Genomic DNA, 27,374 nt, shown 5'->3' on the forward strand with positions numbered 1-27,374 from the left:
ATTTCACACTCACGAACTTGCACGATGCAGGGAGTAGACAGAACTACTTAAGTTATAACTTCGACTAAAAAGTTTTTAAGTTGTGGAATACATAGAAAATTATATTTTTCCTAAAACTTTCACAAAACAAAACATAGCTCCAAATTATAGAATAGTATACTACAGCAGGAATACAATAGCAGTCAAAGTAATTTAGAATGATTTATAAGTCTGGTATGTTTAGCTTTCTATTTATCATCTTACTTACAGAAGTCAAACTGAAGTCTTCATGGATACTTCCAAACAAATCTGGAGAAGATACATCAATGGAAAGACTAAACACAGAAGCAAGTAGGAGAACAGTGACAATTAAAGCACTAAAATTAACAATGTTACTCTAACATTGTATATCTATCACAACTCAATAAAAAAATGTAGTGAACTTTATATAAACTTAACTTCAAAATCTCTGGTCAAAAATCACATAACTCTGTTCTTCGTATTTAACAATTAACAGCTCAAAGTAGACACTATAGGCTATCTATTAATATAGGCCATATGACATTTGGGTCTTCTTGATACTCAATTAAATTTTATAAAAATCACCAAAGGGGTGATTTTTAAATCACCTAATAATTTAATTTTTAGGTACAGACTCAAATTAATTGAAATGTTTTTGACTATCAGAATCTCCAGGGGGCTTTTTCAAGTTCCTTTTCATAATAAACCACTTACAGGTGAGCTGAGTTAGGAAATTAGCTAATAACCAACAAGTGACCAAAGACACAAAATTGCAGGGGAGGAAATGCTAGAATCTACTGATCAATTGATACAATAGAATGCTAATATACACTTTAGCAGGAATTCTTTTCCTTAAACCTAACCAATGGAACAGAAATAAAGTTCAGAAATATAGAGAAAACCCCAAAGACTCCACCAAAAAACTACTAGAACTAATAAATGAATTCAGTAAAGTTGCAGGATAGAAAATCAATGTACAGAAATCCGTTGCATTTCAATACACCTATAATGAAGCAGCAGAAAGAGAAATTAAGAAAAAAATCCCATGTACAACTGCACCAAAAATAATAAAATACCTAGGAATAAACCTAACCGAACAGGTGAAAGATCTGTACATTGAAAACTATAAAACACAGATGAAAGAAATTGAAGATGAACAAAAAAATGGAAAGACATTCCATGCTTATGGATTGGAAGAACAAATATTGTTAAAATGTCTATATTAACCAATGCAATCTACGCTTTTAATGCAATCCCTATCAAAATACCAATGGCATTGTTCACAGAACTAGAACAAGCCATCCTAAAATTTGTATGGAAGCACGAAAGACCCCAAATAGCCAAAGCAATCTTGACAAGAAAAGCAAAGCTGGAGGTATCACAATTCTAGACTTCAAGTTATATTACAAAGCTGTAGTGATCAAGACTGTATGGTACTGGCACCAAAATGGACACATGGATCAATGAAACAGAACAGAAAACCAAGAATAAACTGATATCATATGGTCACTTAATCTTTTTTTTTTAAAAAAGATTTTATTTATTTATTTGACAGAGAGAGAGAGAGAGAGGGAACACAAGCAGGGGGAGTGGGAGAGGGAGAAGGAGGTTTCCCGCTGAGAAGGGCTTGATCCTAGGACCGTGGGATCCCAATGCGGGGCTTGATCCCAGGACCCTGGGATCATGACCTGAGCTGAAGGCAGATGCTTAACGACTGAGTCACCAAGGCGCCCCGGTCACTTAAATCTTTGACAAAGCAGGGAAGGATATGCAATTTGAAAAGGACAGTCAACAAAGGTGTTGGGAAAACTGGACAGCAACATTCAAAAGAAAGAAACTGGACCACTTTACTACACCATGTACAAAAATAAATTCAAAATGGATTAAAGACGTAAATGTGAGACCTGAAGCCGTAAGAATCCTAGAACAGAACACAGGCAGTAACCTCTTTGACACCGGCCGAGCAACTTTTTCTAGATAACTTCCCTGATGCAAGGGAAACAAAAGCAAAAATCAACCACTGGGACTACATCAAAATAAAAAGCTTCTGCACAGCGAAGAAAACAATCAGCAAAACTAAAATGCAACCTACAAAATGAGAGACGATATTTACAAATGACACATCCAATAAAGAGTTAGTATCCAAAACATATAAAGAACTTGCAAAATTTGACACCCAAAGAACAAATAATCCAATTTAAAAATGAGCAGAACACATGAACAGGCATTTCTCCAAAAGACATCCAGACTGCCAACAGACACATGAAAAGCTGTTTACCATCACTCATGATCAGGGAAATGCAAATCAAAGATACAATGAGATACCACCTCACACCTGTTAGAATGGCTAAAATCAACAATATAAGAAACATTAGGTGTTGGCAAGGATGTAGAGAAAAAAGAACGCTCATGCACTGTTAGTGGGAATACAAATTGGTACAGCCAGTGTGGAAAAGAGTATGGAGGTTCCACAGAAAGTTAAAAATAGAACTACCCTATGATGCAGCAATAGCACTACTAAGCTCTTTCCCCCAAAGGATACAAAAATACTGATTTAAAGGGACACATGCATCGTGATGTTTATAGCACATTGTCAACAATATCAAATTATGGAAGGAGCCCAAGTGTCCATCGACTGATGAATGGATAAAGAAGATGTGGTGTGTGTGTGTATATATATGTATATGTATATATACGTAATGGATTATTACTCAGCCAAAAAAAGAATGAAATCTTGCCATTTGCAACAACATGGATAAAGCTAAAGAGTGTTATGCTAAGTGAAATAAGTCAGTCAGAGAGAGACAAATACCATATGATTTCACTCATATGTGGAATTTAAGAAACAAAATGAACAGACAATGGGAAAAAGAGAGAGAGAGAAACAAACCAAGAAACAGACTCTTAATTTTAGAGAAATGATGGTTATCAGAGGGGAGAGGGTGGGGAATGGGTAAAATAGGTAATGGGGATTAAGGAGGGCACTTGTTGTGATGAGCATGAGTGGTGTACGGAACTGTCAAATCACTATGTTGTGCACCTAAAACTAATGTAACACAGTATGTGGAGGTTAAAATAAAAAAAGAAAAGTTCAGAAATATGTAGCACTATGTATCAGAATTCAATGGTGTCTGAAAAAGAAACTGTAACAAAACAAAACAGAAGGAAAGACATTTAATCAACAATATCAGCAAACTGGTGAGCAATACAAATTCCTGGTGGATTGTGTTAAACATATAAAATCAAACCACAGAAAAGCTATAGTTCAATATTAAGTCTCAAAGAGGCAGTAGTATTATATACTGAGAGGCAAAAACCAATACCAAGAAAATCACATACATGGAAAACTTCTCAAATTACCAATTATAGACTTAAGAGGCATTTATTTCAGTATTTTCTGTGTTTGAGCATAAACCTTAGCACAGAAGTTACACACGCCACGTATCACTCAATATCATTCAGATAAATTACATTACTAAAAGATCCTACAGAACAATATTATAAAAGACTTATTACCAGAATTTGTAAATATAAGAATATACATGTATCCTCTGGAGCTCAAATAATTAAGCTTGACCCACTAGAAAAATCAGTCTTTAACAAGAGTTATTGCTAATTCTCTAACATCAGAATTCTAAAGGTTATCAACTAGGAATTATATATTTTAACTTTCATTCTTATTATTTATAGAACTTGTTGCTTTCAATAATTAGTAAGCTAATCAGATGTTCAGCTTACTTAACATGTCTCTAGGAATGCTGAGTTCAGAAGATAAAGAAATTATATAAAAATATAGATCAACTATATAAAAATATAATTTTAATATACACAATCTATCTCTCTTATTGTCTTAGGATATAAGACTACATATAAAATACTAGCCTGTATTTTTAATCCTCCTAAACGCGTCAATGAGATTAGTTTCAGTTTACTTACTGTGTAGTATCCACATCTGCATCAGGCTTAGTGCTCAACTGTTCCAGACAGTATATAAAAATCTAAGTCAAAAATAAGAAATTTCAGTAACATGAATTCTTAGATACTAATCCATTTGGACATGAAAACTAATTTTCTGTAAATAAATTCCCCCCCCCCTTTTTTTAAAAGAGTGTGTGCATGTACACTCACAAGTGGAGGGGGCGGGGCAGAGGGAGGGAAAGAATCTGAAGTAGGCTCCATGCCCAGCACCGGAGCCTGACACAGGGCTCAATCTCACCACCCTGAGGTCAAGACCTGAGCTGAAATCAAAAGTTGGACTCTAAACCAACTGAGCCACCCAGGTGCCCCAATAATCCTATGTAAATAAAAAAACCCAAACATACACTTACATATACAAATATATACTTATATATACTATAAGTGACATGTATGTATGTACAGATATCTCCCAGAAGTGATAGAATATATATCCTGTATATATATTCTGTATGTATGCATCGGGAATTTATATGCCAATGTATATAACATAAGTGATGAAAGACTAAAAGCACCTATGTTTTGATCCAACTATAAATTCCTGAATATATTTTAGGAAAAAGACCTTTTCCTTCGTTTCATCCACTCAATCACATGCTCAGCTTTGTTACGTTCTCGCAAACACTGGTCCCAATCAAAGAACTTCACGCTCTAGATACAATGTAAACAACTATCATGCCACTTAACTTGTTCTGTAACAGAAATATATATGAAGTAGGAGGAAAACACAAAAAAAGGAAGTATAATATAAAGGGGTATTGCTAGAACAAGCTGGAACTAATCTTACCTTGAACTCTGTTACCTTACTTGCCATAAACTATTATGGACTCAGACAAGATGAAAAAAGAATGTTATATATATATTAGTAATAGGGAGGAGTTTACTATAATGTGCTTTATTTCAGGTTTCAGGGCATCAGTGCTTTTACATACTACCTGCATGATACTGATGCTTAGTTGACAGACCTCCTCCTGTGTTTTCGGTTGCTGAAAGACCTATAAAGAAGAATTTGGTAAGTTTTTTTGACTTTGCTAAGAAAACAAAACTTTGTATTTATGAAGCTCGATAAAAAAAAATTCATACATGGGAAACTGCTTCCAGTGTGGGTAACCTTACTCTGAAAGGGACAGGAATAAAGAGCTGCCCTCCAGGGAGTGTTTTCGGCCTGAGGATACACTGGCAAGGAGCTGCCTGACAACATTCAGGTCAGTCATTCTCTCTGTATACAAGTGTCAATGATTCCAATTACTCTAGCTACGACACTTACATTCACATTTTAACTGCCATCAGCCTATCATGGAACCAAGAAATTGACAGCCTACTCAGTTAAATGAAATAAAACAAGCAAGCGGCTTCGGGAAAAGCTCTCTTGTGCTGAAATGACTCATGTACAACTGTGATTCCCAAGGGTTCCCGCGGAAGTCTGAAACAGAAGTTGAATTTACAGAACAGAAAACTTACACTGGCTTCTCCAGGCTTGCACTCTAGAACTCCTTTAAGTGACTGCAGAGAATGTACAATGCACTGTTCAAACTGACATGGCTGAAGGAAAAAAAAAATGCATTATCTTAAAATCCAAAAATAAGCATTGGTTATTAAGACATTTAACAGAAGCAAATTATGGCCCAAAACTCTCAATTTTACAGATTTATTGAAAGGAAAACAGATGCCAACAAATTGACAGATTATCTCCTAGTCATCAAGATTTAGATTTGGCATGTTTTCCACTTGATATTTAAAAATGGGTAAATCTTGAGATTCTAAAATACATCTACTTCAACTAGAACAGAAGTCAGGTATAACTAAAATTTTTCTTCAAAATTCTATTCTTTTGAGTGGCAAATGACCTGATAAAGAACAGATATAACAAGTTTAGATTTTATTATTATTATTTTGAGAGAGAAAGCATGCTCAAGTGGAGGGAGGAGGGGCAGAGGGAGAGAGAATCTTAAGCAGACTCCACACTCAGAGGGGAGCCCGATGTGGGGCTCCATTCCACTACCCTGAGATCATGACCTGAGCCGAAATCAGGAGTCAGATGCTTATCTGACTGAGCCACCCAGGTGCCCCAAGAAAATCTTATTTTTAAGCAGTTTAAAGATAGGGCCAATAGGAAAATTTTTTGAAAAACAGGTGCCCCCAAGTTCATACTTTAAACACTAAAAAAAAGAACTTCATTCTTAAACACTGGCTCAGTCTCCTAGATCTTCTATATGTCTGGTACTGTTCAAAAGTTAATGTTACTAATACTTATTTGTAGGAGCTCCATGATCTTTAATTCAAAAGTCATTACAGTTATTTTTGATATACATTAAGTCAGAAAATAAAACTTGAAGATATGTCCAACAAATGGCATTCAAGATAAGTCTGAATGAATCATAACATCTTAGCTCCTATTATATTTAAGGTTTCACTTTGTGCCAGGCATACTCTAGGTGATGGGGATACCGGAGTAAGAGAGACAGAGTTCTCTTTAAGTGTATACACTAGGGTAGAAGACACAACCATATGCTGGGAAAATTGGACAGCTACATGCAAAAGAATGAAACTTGACCACTATCTCACACCATACACAAAAATAAACTCCAAATGGATGAAAGACCTCGATGTGAGACAGGAATCCATCAAAATTCTAGAGGAGAACATAGGCAGCAACCTCTATGACATCAGCCAAAGCAAACTTTTTCATGACACATCTCCAAAGGCAAGAAAAACAAAAGATAAAATGAACTTGTGGGACTTCATCAAGATAAAAAGCTTCTGCACAGCCAAGGAAACAGTCAAAAAAACTAAGAGGCAGCCCACGGAATGGGAGAATATATTTGCAAATGATGCTACAGATAAAAGACTGGTATCCAAGATCTACAAAGAACTTCTCAAATTCAATACATGAGAAACAAATAAACAAATCAAAAAATGGGCAGAAGATATGAACAGATACTTTTCCAATGAAGACATACAAATGGCTAACAGACACATGAAAAAATGTTCAAAATCATTAGCCATCAGGGAAATTCAAATCAAAACCACACTGAGATACCACCCTACGCCAGTTAGAATGGCAAAAATAGACAAGGCAAGAAACAACAATTGCTGGAGAGGATGTGGAGAAAGGGGATCCCTCCTACATTGTTGGTGGGAATGCAAGTTGGTACAGCCACTCTGGAAAACAGTGTGGCGGTCCCTTAAAAAGTTAAAAATTGAGCTACCCTACGATCCAGCCATTGCACTACTGGGTGTTTACCCCAAATATACAGACGTAGTGAAGAGAAGGGCCATATGCACCCCAATGTTCATAGCAGCAATGTCCACAATAGCTAAATCGTGGAAGGAGCCGAGATGCCCTTCAACAAATGACTGGATTAAGAAGTTGTGGTCCATATATACAATGGAATATTACTCAGCTATCAGAAAGAATGAATTCTCTACATTTGCTGCAACATGGATGGCACTGGAGGAGATAATGCTAAGTGAAGTAAGTCAAGCAGAGAAAGACAACTATCATATGATTTCTCTCATCTATGGAACATAAGAACTAAGATGATTGGTAGGGGAAGAAAGGGATAAAGAAAGGGGGGGTAATCAGAAGGGGGAATGAAACATGAGAGACTATGGACTATGAGAAACAAACTGAGGGCGTCAGAGGGGAGGGGGGTGGGGGAATGGGATAGACCGGTGATGGGTAGTAAGGAGGGCACGTATTGCATGGTGCACTGGGTGTTATACGCAACTAATGAATCATCGAACTTTATATCGGAAACCGGGGATGTACTGTATGGTGACTAACATAATATAATAAAAAATCATTAAATAAAAAAAAAAAAAAAGAAGACACAACCATAAAAGTCACAGTCAACAAAACTGTCACTTTTTACAAAACAAAACGAAAAAACCAAACCCCCCCAACCTAGAAATAAGTCAATTGCAAACTAGAAAAAAAAAAAGAATAAAAGAATAAAAAACTAGAATAAGCGCCATGAAAACAACAAATGGGAACTCAGAGAAAAATGATGGTGATGGAGGGGAATCTGATCTGCTCCAACTAGGACAAAGAAAATCCCCCTTAGACTGTGAAAACACTTAAGCTGACACTTGAAGGGCAAGAGGAGTCAGTCCCTTAAAAGATACGGGAAGGGGGTAGTGAGCTCAGGGAGGCAGGACAACATGTGCCTAGGCCAGGGTGGGCGGAGCCCGAAGGGGTTGTGGAACTACAAGAACAGCAGTGCATCACAACCACTACGCGGGAGCCTGGCAATACAAGACGAGGCTAAGGGTCTGGGCCTTACTCTGGGGCACAAGGCTACGTAAGGCTCATAGTTCAACTAAAAAAGCTCTGTGCAAAAATATGGAGTCAGAACCTCTCCTTATTACATGCTTCAACTTTTAAAAGAGATTGGGGTAAAAAAATGAACGGAAGGGATACCTGTATACAAAGAAGATTATTTTTTTTACAAAAAGGAACCCAGACTTAATGAAAGCTAAAATATTGCCTCAACCTTAATGTATTTTAGTACTGCACTTTGGAGCCACAAGAGGGCACCATAAAAAAAAACTTCTAAGTACCCAAAAAATAAATAAAAATAAAAGCATATAGTATGAAATACCAACTGCACAGAAGTATTTCAATAGTCAAAACGTTTGTTAGATACCTGACTTTATCCCTCCAACCTACCTGCCTCAAAAGTTAGGAAAATCTAAGATGTTAAAATAATAATAGTGAGAATTAAATACAAAATTCAACTGTGGGCAATTAAATGTTGATGTTCATATGCAGTTACTTAGATTTCTTGCATTAATATCTGAACTAGATTTTCTTAATTTATTTTTATATCTATAGTAATACAATAAACGGATAGGGAATACCAGAGAACTCTAGTAGTTTCGGTTAAACTGGGAGTAAATGATAGTGTAAACATCTGCTATTTTTTTTTTTCTAAAAAGAAACAGTACTGCCTCTGCATATTGTCAGTGAACCGCCCAATTTCACTGACTGTAGGAGTTATCACAAATCATTCCAGTTCTTAGAAAGAAGAAAGTTCTCAGAATTGAAAATTTTAAAAAATTAAAAAATTAAAAATTTCAAGGAAAGAAAAATGTATTCCTATTCCAAAAAATGTGATTGGTACTATGGAAATGCTAAGAAAATAAAAATTGGTAGTATGTAATAGAATTTGAGACAATTTAAGTCATTGCTCAAAGTCTTAAGAATTTTACAGATGTCAGATGAAAAAACTCTAAGCTGGATCTTCGACTTTCAAAACACACTGATTCACCTTTTTTTCTGAAGTGAGGTCCACACTGAATAGCTTCAAAATGCTCAGCTTTATCAACACTATCATGTTAGCATACTTCTTTACCAACATCTGGCTAGAAGATACAATGGCTGACACCAGAAGTGTAACTCTCTATGGGTCATTCATCTACAAAGTTTAGTCTTCTAGCTTGTATGTGTGACAAACATGAAGTTATTCTATGGTGATAGTTTCTTAATATTATAGTTAAACTTAAAATTGACTACAAACAAGTCTATAGTGACCATTTCAGAATATTTTCAAAGAGGTTTAATTACTGTAATCAAACAACCAAACTTAGATATGGCAGCTACCACATAAGCATACACTGGGACCCGGATGTGGCAGCTATCACAGAAGCACTAACTGGGACCCAGAGAGGTAAAGTGGCTTCTTTAAGAGTGCATGGCTATTGGGTTGCCTGGCTGGCTCAGTCAGAAGAGCATGCAACTCTTGATCTCAGGGTCGTGAGTTCAAGCCCCATGCTGGATGTAGAGATCAAACCAATAAACTTAAAAAAAAAAAAAGATTGCATGACTATTATGTGACAGAACTAAGGACTGAACCAGATTATGATTCTAAACCCAGTGCAGCACTGTTGAAAAGAAGTATAATGTGAGCCACAAACGTAAGTCACATATATAATTTTAGAGTTTCTAGTAAACACATTAAAAAAATTAAAAGAAAAAATTAATTTTAATATAATTCATGTAATGCAATATGACATAATATTATTTCAACATGTAATCAATATAAAAAGTTGGGATAGTTTACATTCTTTGTGTACTGAGTCTTTGAAATGTGGTATGTATTTTACACAAGCCATGTCTCAAATGGCTGCTGCACTGAACCATGAAGGTCTACTCCACATCTCCTTTCTCTAAGTATTTAGTACAACAGAATTAGTTATAGGATAGTTTGTATTTAAGTAATTATGAAAAGCAGAATAAGTCAAATAAACTAAAGCTAATTTTTATTAAAAACAAATCCTTTAAAATATAATAATAGATTTATTAAAAATAATAAATTTCCCTAATGTCAAACATGATTTACTTTACAAAAACTTATAAGTAAGCACTGCTATTCTAAACCATATTGTTATATAAAGTAAGGTACATTTTAGTGTACTTAGAGGAATAGGAGAAAAGAATTTCAACTTGTCAAAAATTCCCCAACTCCAAAAGAAGACTATCTATAAGAAGTATAGTAATTGAAAAAAAAAAAAAAAGGTGAGCAATTTGAGGAAATGAAGAAATATCATTACATGAGATCACTGCCTCTCAACAACCTCATTCACCACTATTTTGTAAATTTGGGCAAGTCAAAACCATTTTATTCTAGTTTCCTCATCTACTAAATAGGCAAAAACCTAACTGCCTCTCCCAGATGTATTTTTTCTCCATTTTTCTTACTAAGGTAAAACAGAAACTGTTGGCATTAACAACGTGCTCTGCTTAAAAAAAAAAAAAAAGTGCATTTTTCCAGCTTCCACCATAGACAGGGATGGGCATGTGAATAAATTCTAGTCATTGAGATGTAGGAAGAATGGCCAGCTGTGGCTCCTGAGAAAGAGCTGGACTTTTCCCATGACAGGAATGAGGCCATGGTGGTTGGAACTACAGCAGCCTTCTTGTGATCATGAGGCCATCCTGAGACAGAAGCCACAATAAGGATGACAAAGAAGAAAGTCAGAAGTCCTGCGTATTGATTGCATGACTAAGTTGCCACACCAGTCCTAATTTCTTTAACGTTAGAGAAAAAAGAAATGCCCATCTTATCTAAAGGCCCTCAATGTTTTAGCATCTGAATGTCAATTTAACTGATACACCCACTTACAGGATCATTGTGGGAATCCATGCAACAGATGTGAAAACACCGTATATCATGAAAATTATTTTCAAAAGTATTTTGAAAATCTAAAAGTTCCATCTGATGATGGATGGATGATGCACAATCTATTTTAAAATGTAACGCAAACAAACAATAGTGACACATGATTAAGAAAGAGCACTCTAAAAGAAAGCCACTGTTTTTATTAATTTTTAGGTGTTTGTGGTTAGTGTTAAGCAAAATGGCTCTGAAAAGGAAAACTTAAAGAAGTTTCTTTTTCTATTTCCAGAAATGATTTAGAATTATAATGCAAAGAATACATGCTTATTAATAAATCTTTATTTTGAATATAATATATGCTGATTAATCACTGAAAAAAATTTAAACTTACAAGAGAAGTCAGTCCTTCATTATCGACAATCCAGTCTTCCTTTTCAGCTAATCTCTTTATTTCTACAGAGAAAATAAGCACACAAGTACTTTTTATTATAATTCTCTCACTGAACTTTATAGAGATAAAAATCTAAAAAGGTTACGGTTTTTCACTGTTATTTTATATGGGTTTGTAAAAAAATGAAAAATAGGTAATAAGTATAAAACATAATTCTGGTAGACTCAAGGATTTAAATGTGTATTGTTTCCTGGATTTTTTTCATGAAACATTAATGTAAATAAATTTAGTCCAATTTGGAGACGGCTAGGCTAGGCTTAATGACAACTTTATACTTATTTAAGGTTTATTACTTATTCAAGGCACTTTTAAAATATTCAACATGTACAAAATAAACTACAAAACATTTTTTTCCTAAAATACTTGATGAAAAATTTATATTCTGTTTTAATCCTAGACACTTCTGATGATTGGCAAAGGAATGCTACCCGTCCAACCTTTCAGCATTTCAGGCTGTCTCAGGTCCTTGCAGGGAGCAGGTAAATTCAGTGGACACTGCTGTTTCTCACCTGGATTCTATTCCCTTTCTGTTAACACAGTATATTTAGTCATCAATTCTGTAGGGATGTGACCTTCTTTTTTTTTTTTTTTTTTAAGATTTTATTTATTTATTTGAGAGAGAAAGCACGGGTGAAAGGGAGGAGGAGAGAGAATCTGAAGCAGACCCCACACTGAGCACAGAGCCAACCGACTTAATCCCACAACTGTAAGATAATTACTTGAGTGGAAACCAAGAGTTGGATGCTTAACTGACTTAGCCACCCAGGTGCCTCAAGATATGACCTCCTTACTTCAAAGTCCTGGTGACAGACAGTTATGGCTTATGTCATTTATAATGATGTTCTTAATTGTCTTTGAAAAGATTTAATATTCAAAAGGCTGCTCTGTAAAGATAACCCTGCTTTTTATGATTTTATGTATAAAATCCTGAAAATTCTAAAAGGTATAAAGAAAATGGCATCACTTATAATTTTTACTATACAGAAAACCACTGTTACAGGTCTTTCTTCTGATTTTACATGGACATTTCTAAATATTTAAAATATACATACAGGGACGCCTGGGTGGCTCAGTTGGTTAAGCCTCTGCCTTCAGCTCAGGTCATGATCTCAGAATCCCAGGATCGAGTCCCGCATTGGGCTCCTTACTCAGCAAGAGCCTACTTCTCCCTCTGCCTGCTGCTTCCCCTGCTTGTGCTCTCTCCCCCTCTCTCTTTCTGACAAATAAATAAATAAAACCTTTTAAAAATAAACAAATAAAACATACATACATACTTTCAAAATTGGATTCATACTTTATTTAAATTTTATACTATACTTTTTCTACTTAACATTTGCCATAAGGATGTTCTTATATCCTGAAATATTTTCAAGTACAACCATTTTAATTTATGCATGGTCTGGCATCTCAGGTAAATAGATTTGGGAAGATACTCAAAAAAGGAAAAAAATTCTATTGAGCAGCTATTTGTGATCTAAAATATTCAAATTTCCATAAAAGTAATGTTCTCATTTTCAAGGGTTAGAAGCTAGAAAGAGGTGGCATATTCAGATAATCACTGTTTAGCAAATATCACCAATTTTTCTTAACATACCTTCTGCTGTGTGTTGCAATGTGACCGTCACACAACGTACTCGGAGATCCAAAATAAGATCCTGGATAGTCTGTAACATGTCATTAGGAATTTCAAGGGCAGTCAATGATTCGTAAGTAAGCCTGTGAAAGAGACACAACAAAACAAAAGTGAGCACAGTGGGATCTTGAAGCAATTCCTGTCATCAGTTTGGCCAGCCTATGGAGGTTATAAGCTATAATATTATACTGAAAGCAAGGGGAAAGTAAAACCATAACAGGAATTACAATACAGCAGTAATATTGAATTAAACAATAAAAAAGATGCACATTCAGTATGACATTCTCATCAAGCATAAGCACCAGGAAGGTTTAGGAGCTTAGATGCTACTATGATACAGAGGAAATACTGGAGGCAAGAAGACAGAGTAAAATTCTTTGTTGACTATATTAAGAAATCATATCCCAAACTGAATGTGTTTTTTTTTTTTTTTCCAAAAAGACAAAAAAATTTTACTTCTTTTCAGAAGAATGTGTCCATATTTACCTTATGGTCTGGATGACATGAGCAAGCCACTGTCCTGAGAGCTCAGACTTCACCTCCCAGCCTCCATACTGCCTCACTCCACACTCTGGGATGCTGAGTGGGAGCAGGGCTCCACGGATCAACTTCACGAGACACTGCATTACTTCTTGAATCATTTTCTAAGACAATGATGAAAGTAAAACTGCATTAAAAGTCATTAATTTGATTAAGTCAACTAAAGGAATCTGCCTGAACAATGATGAATAGTTTGAATGTAGATAAAGTTTTCCAGTAATTTTGGTGGAGAAACTCTTACCCTGTGAAAAAGTCTACATACTTATCCTTAACTTACCTTAAAATCGTTTTGTCTTTGCCTTACATTCTTTGATCTTTCAATCTGGCCTGATTTCTCTGCAGTCTTAAAAATTAAAAAAGCAAAATCAAATATATTAGTTGTCTTCAGATAAAAATAAGAAATGCCTTAGCAGTTGTATATAAAGAGAGCATAAGATATGGTTTTAACTTGACTGAAAGGAATGTTTAAGACATACTCTAAGTTTCTGATTTAAAAACAGACTTAATTAGAAAAACTTCCTTATTCCAAAAAGAAGTTATTCATCTTTCTAAAAACCTTTAAGTACAATTTCCATAAATAAGCCCAAGAATTAAGTAGAAATTACCTTTTTGTAGGTGAATTTCATGTGCCATGTTCATCAATAATTGTATATGGTTAAACCTAAATCATACCCACGATAACCTTCTCAATACTATTTCTCATTAGCTAGCAAAGAAACTAAAGGAAGAGTAAACTCTGGATTAATGTCTAGGAATCTTAGGATATCCATTCCCTTCCCTTAGACATTTATAAATGAACATTACATTTGGCATTTTATTTTTAAAAAATTATAAATTGCTGTTCTTTCAGGGATTTTATAGTCAAATTTAGAAGAGAATATGTTCTTGAACTCTAGAGTTAAATTTTTATCTGTTTACTGTTAGCCATATTTTCCTTTGATATTTCTTTCTCCTGAAAGTAAGATGTGGAAGACTACATTGATTAAAAGAGAAATCTATTCAATTGGATTTCAGTTAACTTTTTATTCCCAAATTTTCTAATCAACTAAATATTACCATATAAAACGCCTGAGAAGGATAAGCTTAGAAAACTTTCCAAATAAATAATAACAAAACGGTATGATGAAAAAGCAAATTCTGATACTTCACTAACATAATACGAAATTATCCTTTAAAGTTAAAATGCTTATGAATTATTGGTTAGAGACATGTCAAGAGAACTCTCAAGTTAACAACTGACTTCAAGTTAATTTTAAAATACAAATAATGTCATATATATTTTTGGTATAAGCTAGAGAAACAGTGTATAGAGTTCATTATTATAATGAGCATTACTAATATGAATGAGCAAAAGAAGGGTAAGGATTGCTCAATGTTTTCAACAAAAACATCAGACATACCTGATAAAAAGTGGTCAACATACACATACACCCATACCTCTTCAGGCTCTAATTTACATTTATTTTATCATTTTATATTAAACTATATAGCTTTTATCATTTTTTCTTTGTACACATGCACTTTTGCTTTTAAAGAATCAAAGTTTAATTTTTGAAAAAACTAAACCTAAAATTCACCTTAGTAATTAGTCAACAAGCAAATTCCTAAATTCATTAGGCAACAATACTCAAAATTCTTTGTATATGAGAATTTCACTTAGAGGCTGACGTTTTTCTCCCCTTTGTTTTTAAGACAAATGACTAGTAACTGAAGTGTTTTAAAGCAACAGTGAGAAGGGACTAGAGGGGCTGGTATTAGGAGCACAGCCAGTCAGAAGGATGCCGCACTTACCTAGGCGAGCAATCACAGTGTCTTGACCAAAGCAGGTGGAGCATGAACGCATGTACATGGCTTAGACACAGGCTTCCGAGGGAGAGGTCACTGAACCTGGCAATTCTACTGGGTGTTTCAGTGAGAAAGAGATGTCAAGAGTGACTCCCATCTGAGTCATGACCACTCAGGTAAGTCCAACTGGCCCTGAAAGTCTGTTAGCCTACTTTCTGTTTCTGTCAAAGTGTGATACTCTGATTCAAAGTAACGCTTCAGGCAATATAGTGGCCTAGGTGCAGAAAAGCAAATGAATGGCCCCCGGCTTACCAAGGTGATAAATTAGCTATTCTCTAAGTAGTGCAGTTTGTCAGGTCTTAGTCTTAGCCACTTTTTTTCTCTATACACTCTCACTAATTTATTTTCAAGGCTTCAAATACCATTTCTATCTAGTGCCTTCCTACTTCGGATTCTGCCCTCAATTCCAACATGTGTATGTAGGGGGAGGAGTTTTCCCTCAAAAACAAGGAACTCTCCAGACACCATCTGGGTGTCCTATAATTCAACTCAATTCTGACACAATCTACCTGGAGATAACTTCAGATCCAACAAGTCAAAGGCTCAGTCCTACAAGATTTGCACCCCCCAACACACATTTAGATGCCAATCTCAAGACCAAGTTGTCACCTGTGCTTCTGACCTATTGGCTACAGAGTGGAGGTTCCTATAATTCCCTGCACGGGTTCAATTAATTTGTTACAACAGCTCATAGAACTAGGAAATGTGTTTACCCACAAGATTACCAGTTTATTATAAAAGGATAAAACTCAGAAATGGCCAGGTGGAAGAAATGCATAGCGCAAGGTATGAGAAAATGGTACAGAGCTTCCATGCCCTCTCTGGGCAAGCCACTCTCCCTGAATCTCCACACATTCACCAACCTGGAAGTTCTCTGAACCCTGTCCTCTGGGTTTTTATGGAAGCTTCATTACATTGGCATGATTGATTAAATCATTGGCCATTGGCAACTGATTCAACCTCCAGCTCCATTTTCCTCCCTAGAGTCTGAGGGTTAGACTGTAAATTCCAACGCTCTAATAACATGGTTGGTGATTCAAGCAATCAGCACCCTCATCCTTAGGTGGCGACAAAAGTCGCATTATTAACATAACAAAAGACCTTTCCCACTCCTCCCTTAAGGAAATTCCCAGGGTTTTAGAAGCTCCGTGCCCAAAACCAGAAGAAGACTGTATATATTTCTTATTATAAATCACAATGTCACACTTCCAAATTTGTATCTCTAGCCCAAATCTTTCCTCTTGAATTTCAGACTGTCTAGTTCATATCTCTTCTTGAATAACTCACAGTAATCTTAAACTCAATACATTAAAAGTAGAAAACTGACATTTTCCTCCAAGCATGTTCTTCAAGTCTGTCTGTCTTTGTAAATGGCACACCTACTCATTTGAGAGTCCATTTGGTAGCTCTGTGTTAATTTTTGTCCTCATCTTACTCATCCGATCCATTGGTAAGTCTGGTCAGTACTACTTTCAAAATACAAATGAAATCTATCATTTTCTCTCCAATTCCACTAACAAAACCTTAATCCAAACACCATCATTTTCTGCCCACTTCAATAGTTTACCCACTCTGACTTTTGTTCCCTGCCAATTCATTCTTGAACAGGTAACCAGAATGGTTTTTTTAAAACCAAAACTCTGGTCAGGTTACTCCATCAGCTGGAGTCTATCCACGCCTTCCCACCATACTTGGGGTACACATTCCTTACCATGGTCTATAACGAAGCCCTGTCAGTTGGTCCCTGCTCCTCCTCTAGCCTCATCTCCTGCTTCTCCTGAGACCCTAAACCTACTGCTCAGTATACTCTGAATGTTTTGACTTTTTTTCTGTTTTCCAAATATGCCAAGCTCTTTTCCTTGGCTTTGTAATGTGCTATTGTCTTTTCCTAATACATTCTTCTCACCAGTTCTCTGTGTGGCTGTTTCCTTCTCATGCTTCAAGTTTTGGTTTCAGTGACATCTCCTTAGAGAGATCTTCCCTGACCTCCATCCCACTACTGATGTTCTTTATCTTAGAACCTATTTGTTTCTTTCATAGCTGTTAGCAAAATTTAAGGTACACTTTAAAGAAATCTGTCTCTCCAGGAGGGAAAGGTCATATTTATCTTGGTCACTATTTTATATATTTATATATTTTTAAATTTATGTATGTATGTGTTACATGTACATACATGTGTATGTGTGTGTATATACATGAATCAGTACCTATCATACAATGTGTTTAGGACATTCAATAAATATTTGGTGAATGAAGGATCACCTAGGGTTAAGGTTCTTCAGGACATCCTGGGATATATTCAGGACATCCTTCAGGACTAGGTAAATTTGAAGGTCTTCTTTAAAAAAACTTGAAGTCCTGGGTCTCCACATGGCTAACTGGCTCCTTGAAGGAGATCTGCCAGGCATAATCCTATGATATATTCCTGAAAAGTCCAACAGACTCACTGCTTCTCCTGGAGATTTAAGATAACAAAAGGGATAAGCAGAAGTTTAAGAATTTCCTGTGAATACTGGGGGTTGGGAGGACTCCTATAAGTGCGGAATTCAGATTTTGCTGAGGAACCCAGAACCCACTGTGATGTGAAGAGGCACAAAACGACACTAGAATTCTAAACTGCAAAATCTAAGTTAAGGACCTTGTGATGGTTAATTCTGTGTATTAACCTGAGTGGGCCACAGAGTGCTCAGATACTCATTTACCATTATTCTGGGTATGTCTGTGAGAGTGTTTTTGGATGAGATTAACATTTGAATTGGTAGGCCAAGGAAAGCAGATTGCCCTCATTAATGAGGGTGGAACTCATCCAACCAGTGGAAGGCCTGAATAGAAACAAAAAAGAGGCTGACCATCCTTCCAGTGAGGGGAAACTCCTCCTGCTTAACTGCCTTGAAAAGGGACACTGAACTGAAACACTGGTACTTCCTGGGTCTCGAGCCTCTTGGTTTTCAGACTGGAACTACACCATGGGCATTCTTGGGTCTCCAACTTGATGACTGCAGATCTTGGGGCTTGTTAACCTCCATAATCACTAAGCCAAATTCATTTTGTAAATCCTTCTCTTTATATACACAGTTGGAAGCAGAGTGAACATCCTCTTGGTTCTATTTCTCTGAACCCTGAGTAACATAGTGCTGGTTTACTGTGCTGTGGACAAAGGGATGGAGCTCTGAAATAAAGGCATAATTTGTCACAATAATGAGTCAAGCCAGCATAAAACTGTAAGTATACTGATATCAGATGGTGCTTTTCTAATTCTATCTATCACAGTATGTAATACTGAACTTTTTGTATAGTAGGCTTTTTAAATGGGCTAGTTATTTCATAGCTCTTTGTTCTAAATATTTTTAAATCAAAGACAAGAGTGAAGATCAATTTTTTAAAAACATCATATCAAAATTAAAACTAAATTTTGCCTATTAAACGGGTGGTAATGAATGCATGATGACATCTACTAGACAAAATAATTTATAAACTTCAAGGACTGGCCTCCAAATATATATAAATTGGAGAGGGCAGGAATTAGTTTTAAGGCATACCTCTTGAAATTGTTAATTAAAAAACAGTAACTTATCAACATATTGAACTATATGTTCTATGCCCTATTTTTAAAAGAAAATCTAATTTTGGAACATAAAGTACATTTTAATTTACATACTATGAGTTATGCAACTTTTAAAAATGTTGATTACTAATGTTTAAAAATTATTTGGATGCTTTAACATTTTTCACTCCAAATTATACTATATTTAAAATATATCTAAAGGTGAGATCTCAACCTACTATTAACCATTTCGTTAACTAAAAACCTTAACTCTTTCCTGCACACACAGACCAAAACTACTTTGTGGTAAGACCAACGGCTAGATTTCACTGTTTTGATTCACATATATTACTTCACATGGGCATGACTGGTTTGAAGAACTATTTTTTAAACTGTTGGAAACTCCATCTAAATCTTTAACGGATGGGCTCTTAATAAAGCAAAATAGTTCTATAACTAGAAAAAAACTTTCAAGTAAATTTTGTTTAAATATTACAGAGCTCTCTTACATGAGTTTAAATACCAACTATCAAAAGCCTCGGAACTCTTCCCAGTTTTAATTTAATTAAATTTCTAGATTTCACTAACAGCTTGATATGGTGGGCACAGATTCCTAACTCCTCCATTCCCTTCTACTACCCTTCATTCTCTTAATAGCTTTTCAATAGAGTATAAATAGTTTAAAAACATGCCCAAATCTGTATAGTGAACTACACTCAATAATTACTATAAACTCTTAAAACCTTACAAATACAGATAGGTACAAATACCATAGGCCTATCCAACTCAGTAGAGCTAATGTTTCACTAAAATATTTCAGATGAAAAACTTAAGAATTTTACAAACTCTAAAAAGACTCAAGATAAGGCAACTACTATCCTTGTATGGTAGGCCACCTGCAGCAGCAACCAATCTGGAAGGAAGAAACACCTGACTGGCAACAATTAACTAGGTTTAAAATCCATTTCCTAAGGTACTAATTCTTTTGATGAGTGAATCTGTCTAGACATTATTCAATATGACTCTAGTAGTTCAACAGTCCACTATTTCTTTTTTTTTTAAGATTTTATTTATTTATTATATATATATAGAGAGCACACACACAAGCAGGGGGAGCAGCAGAGGGAAAGAGAGAAGTAGGCTTTCCACTGAGCAGGGAGCCCAATGAGGGGCTTGATCTCAGGACCCTGGGATCTGAGCCAACCTGAGCCGAAGTCAGACACTTAACCGACTGAGCCACTCAGGTGCCCCAACGGTCCACTGTTTCTTAATGCTACTAAACTTTATTTTCTAAACACCTATTATGTGCCAGTCCAATGAAATTTTAAATACTGGAGTAAATATTTATTCCAAATAATAAGAGTAAATTTTCATTTATCTGGACACTGTTGTAAGCACTTCCACTGACATTAACTCATTTAATTCTCAAACCTGACCTGTGCAACCAGGCATAGAGTAGTAAAGTTATTTGCCTCAGGTTGCAGCTAATAAGTGATACATATTGGATGTTTCTACTAAAATAGTAACATTAGTGTTCTGTAAAGGGCTGTGAACACAATCAGTCAAGGCACTGATATGGAAGCATCTAACCTTTCCAGTCCTCACAAACCATCAGGATTAGAGATGGAGAAGATAGGAAGAGGAAGTTATGACAGGATATCAGTGGTGCGGCTGTTCCACACCATGGCAGAGGGCAAGAAACACAAAGCCACACAACTCTCACGCAGCTGAGAGGAATAAACATGCAAATTGATAGAGACATGTCTGGAAAGCAGAATGTTGAGAAAAGTTTTTTCAGGACACCAGAAAAACTGAAATTAAAGCATTCTCTTCCTCAGATTGGGAGGAGCTAAGATGGCAGCACACTAGGAAGACCCTAGGCTTGTCTGGTCCCTCAAACACAACTAGGTAACTATTAAATCATACTGAATACCCAAGAAATCGACCTAAGGACTGACAGAACAAACTTCTCAATTAGAGGGAGAGAAGAGGCCAAATTGAGGAAGATAGGAATTATGGAGGTGTGATTTGGGGGAGAAAAGGATCACGGGTGCTGCAGAGGGGAAGGAGCCCTACTCACAGAGAAAAGAGAGAGACAGAGAAGAACACACAGGGAATTGCACAAGGAGAACACTTCCCCAAAGCCACTAGCTCGGAAAATGAGAGGGGCTGGAGAGGGGCTATTTTTGAAAGTTTCTGCAACCAGTAGGGCTCAGAGACTGGAGTTCAAAGGTCAGTAGGCTTGGCTGAGATAGAGACCCTACTCCTGGAGAGAAGGCAGGCAAGCAGACAAGGGCAGACAGCACAATCTGAGGATCACAAAAGGTACATGGGGGAGAGATTGTTCACTCTTCTTGGAGCACATCTGTGAGAGGTGGCACACCTCTTGGGGGACAAAAGAGCTGGAGAGTGCCATTTCTTTCCCCCACCCCTCCGCCTAGGCACAGAGACACCTGCTGAGGGCAGAAAACCTGGACACTGGCTGTTTAGCCTGCTTTGCTCCAATTCCCACTCCCCTGCACTCTTGCATGACTGCCCTTCTCAGTCAAACCTGCATCCGTCCCAGAGTGGCGAGACCCTCCCCCAGAAGACCAGCTCAGGCCCTGCTACAGCATAACCTTAAAGTTTGGAGTTTTAAAAGTCAGCAGGCTTGGCTGGGATATAACCCAAAGTGCACTGTGCTGCTTCAGGCAGGCAAGCAACTTGGAGACAGAGAGAAAACAGCGATCTGAAAAACACCTGGGATGCACAAGAGGAAATTATTCACTCTTCTGGGAGTGCTTCCCTGAGAGCAGCAAGCACAGAGACCCTTCTCTAGGGACAAGGTAGCTGGCTGGTACCATTTCTCTCCCCTATCCCTCAGCATAAACCAACTTCAGTAAACAGCACAATGCCAACACTGGCTGCCTAATCTGCTTATACCAAGGCCCATTCCCTTGCATTCTGCTGGTACTGCTCTTCTCAGGCAAACGTGCCGAAGGACCAGTGCAGCGGGTCCCTTCCCAGAAGACCGGCACAAACCCCTGCACACACCATGTCTACTAACCATAGAGTTCTGAAAACTTCACTTGTAGTGGAAATAGCATCAGGTCTCATTTAACAAGCAGACCAGAGCACACCTAGTTAAAACTTGCCATACTCTGTCCAATGTCCAAACCCTCCCAAACGCAGTAGCAGAATGCATGCTGCATACACCAGAGACACTTCCTGAAGCACCAGGCCCTGGACATTGTATGACCTCTTCTTTGTAAAGCTCTCAGGATCAGGAAACATAGCAAGATTTTCTAATACAGAAAAAGATAGAGACCTAGACAAAACAGAGGAATTCATCCCAAAAGAAAGAACAAAAAAAGGTCACAGGCAGAGATCAAATCAAAAGAGATATAAGTATACGCCTGATGCAGAACTTAAAGCAACAGTCACAAGGATAATTGCTGGACTTGAGAAAAGCATGGAAGATATCAGGGAGACTCTTACCACAGATACAAAACAGTTAAAAAAAACAGAAATGAAAAATGCAATAACTGAGATTCAAAACAGACTGTATGTAATGACTACAAGGATAGAAGAATCAGAGGAATGAATAAGTGATATAGAAAATAGTACAATGGAAAATAATGAAGCCAAACAAAAGAGAGAATTACGGATTACAGGAACAGACTTAGGGAACTCAGTGAACTAATCAAACATAAAAATATTCATATCATAGGAATCCCAGAAGAAGAAGAAGAGAGAGAAAAGTGGGCAGAAGATTTATATGAGGAAATAATAGCCAAAAACTTCCCTAATCTAGGGAAGGATACAGACATCCAAATTCAGGAGACACAGAGAACTCCATCAAAATCAACAAAATCAGGCCAACATCAAGATATACTGTAGTTAAATTTGCACAATATAGTAACAGAGAAAAACTCCTGAAGTCAGCAAGACAAAAGTAGTCCCCAACTTACAAGGGAAGACCCATAACGATAGCTGCAGATCTCTCCACAGAAACTTGGCAAGCCAGAAGAGAGTAGCATGATATATTCAATGTGCTGAATGGGAAAAATCTGCAGCCAAGAATACTCTACCCAGTGGAGTTATCATTAAGAAAGAAGGAGAGATAGTTTCCCAGATAAGCAAAAACTAAAGGACTTCATGACCATTAAACCAGCCCTGCAAGAAATATTAAAGGGGACTTATTGAGTGGGAAGGAAAGACCAAAAGTGACAATGACTAGAAAGGAACAGGGAAAATCTAAAGACAAAATGACAAAACAGGCAATAAAATGGCATTATATACATATCTATCAATAATAATTCTGAATGTAAATGGATTAAATGATCCAATTGAAAGACATAGGATATCAGAATATATATATATATAAAGTATCATCTACATGCTGCCTACAAGACTTATTTAGACCTAATGACACCTGCAGATTGAAAGTGAGGGGATGGTCAGTGGAATTCTACCAAACATTTAGAGAAGAATTAATACCTGTTTTTCTGAAACTGTTTAAAAAAAAAATAGAAATGGAAGGAAAACTTCCAAACTTATTCTATGAGGCCAGCATTACCTTTATCCCCAAACCAGACAAAGACCCCATGAAAAAGGAGAATTACAGACCAATATCCCTGATGAACAAAGATTCCAAAATTCTCAACAAGATACTAGCTAAAAGGATCCAACAGTAAATTAAAAGGATTATTCACCATGACCAAGTTGGATTTATTCCTGGGCTACAGCAGCGGTTCAATGTTCGCAAATCAATTAAGGTGATATACCACATTAATAAAAAAAAAAAAGGACAAGAACCATATGATCCTCTCACTAGATGCAGAAAAAGCATTTGACAAAATACATCATACTTTCTCGACAAAAACTCTCTGCAGTGTAGGGATAGAAGGACCACAACTCAATATCATAAAAGACATATACGAATAATCCACAGTGAGGGGCGCCCTGGTGCCTTAGTCGGTTAAGTTTCCGCCTTCAGCTCAGGTCATAATCCCAGGACCAAGCCCCATGTTGGGCTCCCTGTTCAGTGGGGAGCCTCTTCTCCTTCTCCCCCCACTCATGCTCTCTCTTGCTCTCTCTCTCAAATAAATAAAAAATAAATAAATCTTTTTTAAAAAGAAAAAAGAAAAACCCACAGCGAATATCATCCTCAACAGAGAAAAACTGAGAGCTTTTCCCCTAACGTCAGGAACACGTGACAGGGATGTCCACTCTCATCACTGCTGTTCAACATAGTGCTGGAAGTCCTAGCCTCAGCTATCAGACAACAAAAAGAAATAAAAGGTACCCAAACTGGCAAAGAATAAGTCAAACTCACTCTTCGCAGACAACATGATACTCTATGTAGAAAACCCGAACAACTCCACCCAAAAATTGCTATAAATGATTAAAAAATTCAGCAAAGTCACAGGATATAAAATCAATGCACAGAAATCAGTTGCATTCTTTAACAATGAAGCAGAAGAAAGAGAAATCAAGAAAGTGATTCCATTTACAATTGCACCAAAAACCATAGATACCTGGGACTAAACCTAACCAAAGAGGTAAAGGATCTGTACTCTAAAATCTACAGAACACTTATGAAATTGAGGAAGACACAAAGAAATAAAAAAGCATTTCATGCTCAGGGATTGGGAGAATAAATATTGTTAAAATGTCTATGCTACCTAGAGTAATCTACACATTCAATGCAATTCCTATCAAAATACCATCGACATTTTTCACAGAGCTGGAACAAACAATCCTAAAATTTGTATGGAACAAGAAAAGACTCCAAGTAGCCAAAGGAATGTTGAAAACGAAAACCAAAGCTAGAGGCATCACAATTCCAGGTGTCAGGCTGTATTACAAAGCTGTCATTATCAAGACAGTATGTTACTGGCACAGAAACAGACACATAGATCAATCAATGGAACACAACAGAGAATCCAGAAATGGACCCTCAACTCTATCGTCAACTAATCTTCGACAAAGCAGGAAAGAATATCCACAGGAAAAAAGACAGCCTCTTCAACAAGTGGGGTTGGGAAAATTGGATAGCCACATGCAGAAGAATGAAACTGGACCACTTTCTTACACCATACAGTAAAATAAACTCAAAACGGATGAAAGACCTAAATGTGAGACAGGAATCCATCAAAATCCTAGAGGAGAACACAGGCAGCAACCTCCTTTACCTCAGCTGCAGGAACTTCTTGCTAGACACTTCACCAAAGGCAAGGGAGACAAAGGCAAAATGGGACTTCATCAGGATAAAAAGCTTTTGCATAGCAAAGGAAACAGTCAACAAAACTAAAAGCCAATCTACAGAATGGGAGAAGATTTGCAAATGTCTTGTCAGATAAAGACCTAGTAACCAAAATCTATAAAGAACTTATCAAACTCAACACCCAAACGAACCCAAAAAATCCACTGATGAATGGACAGAAGACATGAACAGACATACCTGCCAACAGACACATGAAAAACTATTCAATATCACTTGGCATCAGGCAAATACAAATGAAAACCACAATGACATACCACCTCACACCAGTCAGAATGGCTAAATTAACAAGTCAGAAAACAACAGATGTTGGCGAGGATGTGGAAAAAGGGGAACCCTCTTACACTGTTGGTGGGAATGAAAACTGGTGCAGCCACTCTGGAAAACAGTACGGAGGTTCCTCAAAAAGTTAAAAATTGAGCTACCCTATGACCCAGCCATTGCACTACTGGGTATTTACCCCAAAGATACAGACGTAGTGAAGAGAAGGGCCACATGCATCCCAATGTTCATAGCAGCATTGTCTACAATAGCTAAATCGTGGAAGGAACTGAAATGCCCTTCAACAGATGACTGGATTAAGAAGCTGTGGTCCATTTATACAATGGAATATTACTCAGTTATCAGAAAGAATGAGTTCTCAACATTTGCTGCAACATGGACGGCACTGGAGGAGATAATGCTAAGTGAAATAAGTCAAGCAGAGAAAGACAATTATCATATGATTTCTCTCATCTATGGAACATAAGAACTAGGAGGATCGGTAGGGGAAGAAAGGGATAAAGAAAAGGGGGGTAATCAGAAGGGGGAATGAAGCATGAGAGAGTATGGACTCTGAGAAACAAACTGAGGGCTTCAGAGGGGAGGGGGTGGGGGAATGGGATAGACTGGTGATGGGTAGTAAGGAGGGTATGTATTGCATGGTGCACTGGGTGTTATACGCAACTAATGAATCATCGAACTTTACATCAGAAACCAGGGATGTACCGTATGGTGACTAACATAATGTAATAAAAAAAAACATTAAAAAAAAAAGTTAAAAATAGCGCTACCCTACAACCCAGCAGTTACATTACTAGGTATTTATCCAAAGGATACAAACACAGTGATTCAAAGGGGCACCTGCATCCCAATGTTTATAGCAGGAATGTGCACAATAGCCAAACTATGGAAAAAGCCCAGATGTCCATCGACAGGTGAATAGATAAAAAAAGATGTGGTATATATATATGAAATGGAATATTAGTCATCAAAAAGAATGAAATCTTACCATTTGCAACAACATGGATGGAACTAGAGGGTACTATGATAAGTGAAATAAGAGAAAAGCAAATACCATATGATTTACTCATATGTGGAATTTAAGAAATAAAACATGAACACAGGGGAAAGGAAGGAAAAATAAGATGAAAATTGAGAGGGAGGCAAATGATAAGAGACACTCTAGGAAACAAACTGAGGATTGCTGGAGTTGAGGTGGGTGGAGGGGGAAGGGATAACTTAGTGATGAGCATTAAGAAGGGCACTTGATGTAATGAGCACTGGGTGTTATATGCAATTGATGAATCACTGAACTCTACCTCTGAAACAAGAAAGAAAGAAGAGAAAAGGAAAGAAAAGAAAAGGAAAGAGAAGAAAGAAGGAAAGGAAAGGAAAGGAAAGGAAAGGAAAGGAAAGGAAAGGAAAGGAAGGAAGGAAAGAAAGAAAGAAAGAAAGAAAGAAAGAGAGAAAGAGAAAGAAAGCGAGGGGATGAAAAGCATTTATCAGGCTAACAGACACAAAAGAAAGCCTGAGCAGCCATACTTATAACAGATACACTAGATTTTAACCAAATACTGTAATAAGGGATGAAGAAGAGCACTATTTCATAATAAAGGGGTCTATCCAACAAGAACATCTAACAATTGTAAATATTTATATGCTCAACATGGGAGCACCCAAATACATAAAACAATAACAAACATACAGGAACTCTTTGATAATAGTACAATAATAGTAGG

The 27,374-nt window shown here is 36.7% G+C and overlaps 1 protein-coding gene across 7 annotated transcripts in view; it reads right to left on the reverse strand.

Moving 5' to 3' along the window:
• The window catches only part of EXOC2 (exocyst complex component 2), a 252,177-nt gene that overhangs the window by 94,372 nt on the left and 130,431 nt on the right, over window positions 1–27,374 (reverse strand). For all 7 annotated transcript variants that reach the window (XM_087858228.1, XM_087858229.1, XM_087858230.1 and 4 more), the window contains 8 exons: window positions 13,998–14,063; window positions 13,667–13,824; window positions 13,142–13,263; window positions 11,488–11,549; window positions 5,437–5,517; window positions 4,911–4,970; window positions 3,937–3,998; window positions 248–314 (listed from right to left, as the gene is read on the reverse strand). In XM_087858228.1, the coding sequence (XP_087714354.1) occupies window positions 248–314; window positions 3,937–3,998; window positions 4,911–4,970; window positions 5,437–5,517; window positions 11,488–11,549; window positions 13,142–13,263; window positions 13,667–13,824; window positions 13,998–14,063 (678 nt within the window). The remainder of the gene's footprint in view (window positions 1–247; window positions 315–3,936; window positions 3,999–4,910; window positions 4,971–5,436; window positions 5,518–11,487; window positions 11,550–13,141; window positions 13,264–13,666; window positions 13,825–13,997; window positions 14,064–27,374) is intronic.

The sequence above is a fragment of the Ursus americanus genome, chromosome 32, assembly GCF_024610735.1.
Source record: "Ursus americanus isolate L20-20 chromosome 32, mUrsAme1.1.p, whole genome shotgun sequence".
NCBI lineage: Eukaryota > Metazoa > Chordata > Mammalia > Carnivora > Ursidae > Ursus > Ursus americanus.